The sequence below is a fragment of the Haliaeetus leucocephalus genome, unplaced genomic scaffold, assembly GCF_000737465.1.
Source record: "Haliaeetus leucocephalus isolate CR32 unplaced genomic scaffold, Haliaeetus_leucocephalus-4.0 Scaffold352, whole genome shotgun sequence".
Taxonomy (NCBI): domain Eukaryota; kingdom Metazoa; phylum Chordata; class Aves; order Accipitriformes; family Accipitridae; genus Haliaeetus; species Haliaeetus leucocephalus.
Window position 1 is genome coordinate 48,537 of NW_010972788.1, and position 219 is coordinate 48,755.

The 219-nt window shown below is 70.8% G+C and overlaps 1 protein-coding gene across 1 annotated transcript in view; it reads right to left on the reverse strand.

Moving 5' to 3' along the window:
• The window catches only part of INTS5 (integrator complex subunit 5), a gene marked incomplete at its 5' end in the record, with an annotated part of 2,835 nt that extends 2,622 nt beyond the window's left edge, over positions 1-213 (reverse strand). Inside the window, one exon of the mRNA XM_010572821.1 lies at positions 6-213. Coding sequence (XP_010571123.1) covers positions 6-213 — 208 coding nt within the window. The remainder of the gene's footprint in view (positions 1-5) is intronic.
• Positions 214-219: the final 6 nt, after the last annotated feature.

Consider the following 219-nt stretch of genomic DNA (forward strand, 5'->3'; position numbering starts at 1 on the left):
CCCCCCCCCGTTTTCTCGTTCCAGGAGGTGGGCGCAGACCTGTTCGTCGAAAACCGACCGGAGATGTTCGAGGGCGGCGTGCCGGGCCGGGGGGAGGCTGCGGAGGAGGAGGAGGGCGCAGCGAGCGTGTTCCTTCGGCGAGAGCTTGGTGCCGTGGACGGGGTCCACCCCGCTGAGGAAAGCCTTCACCTCCTGCCCCAGCTCCTGGGCGCTGCGGGG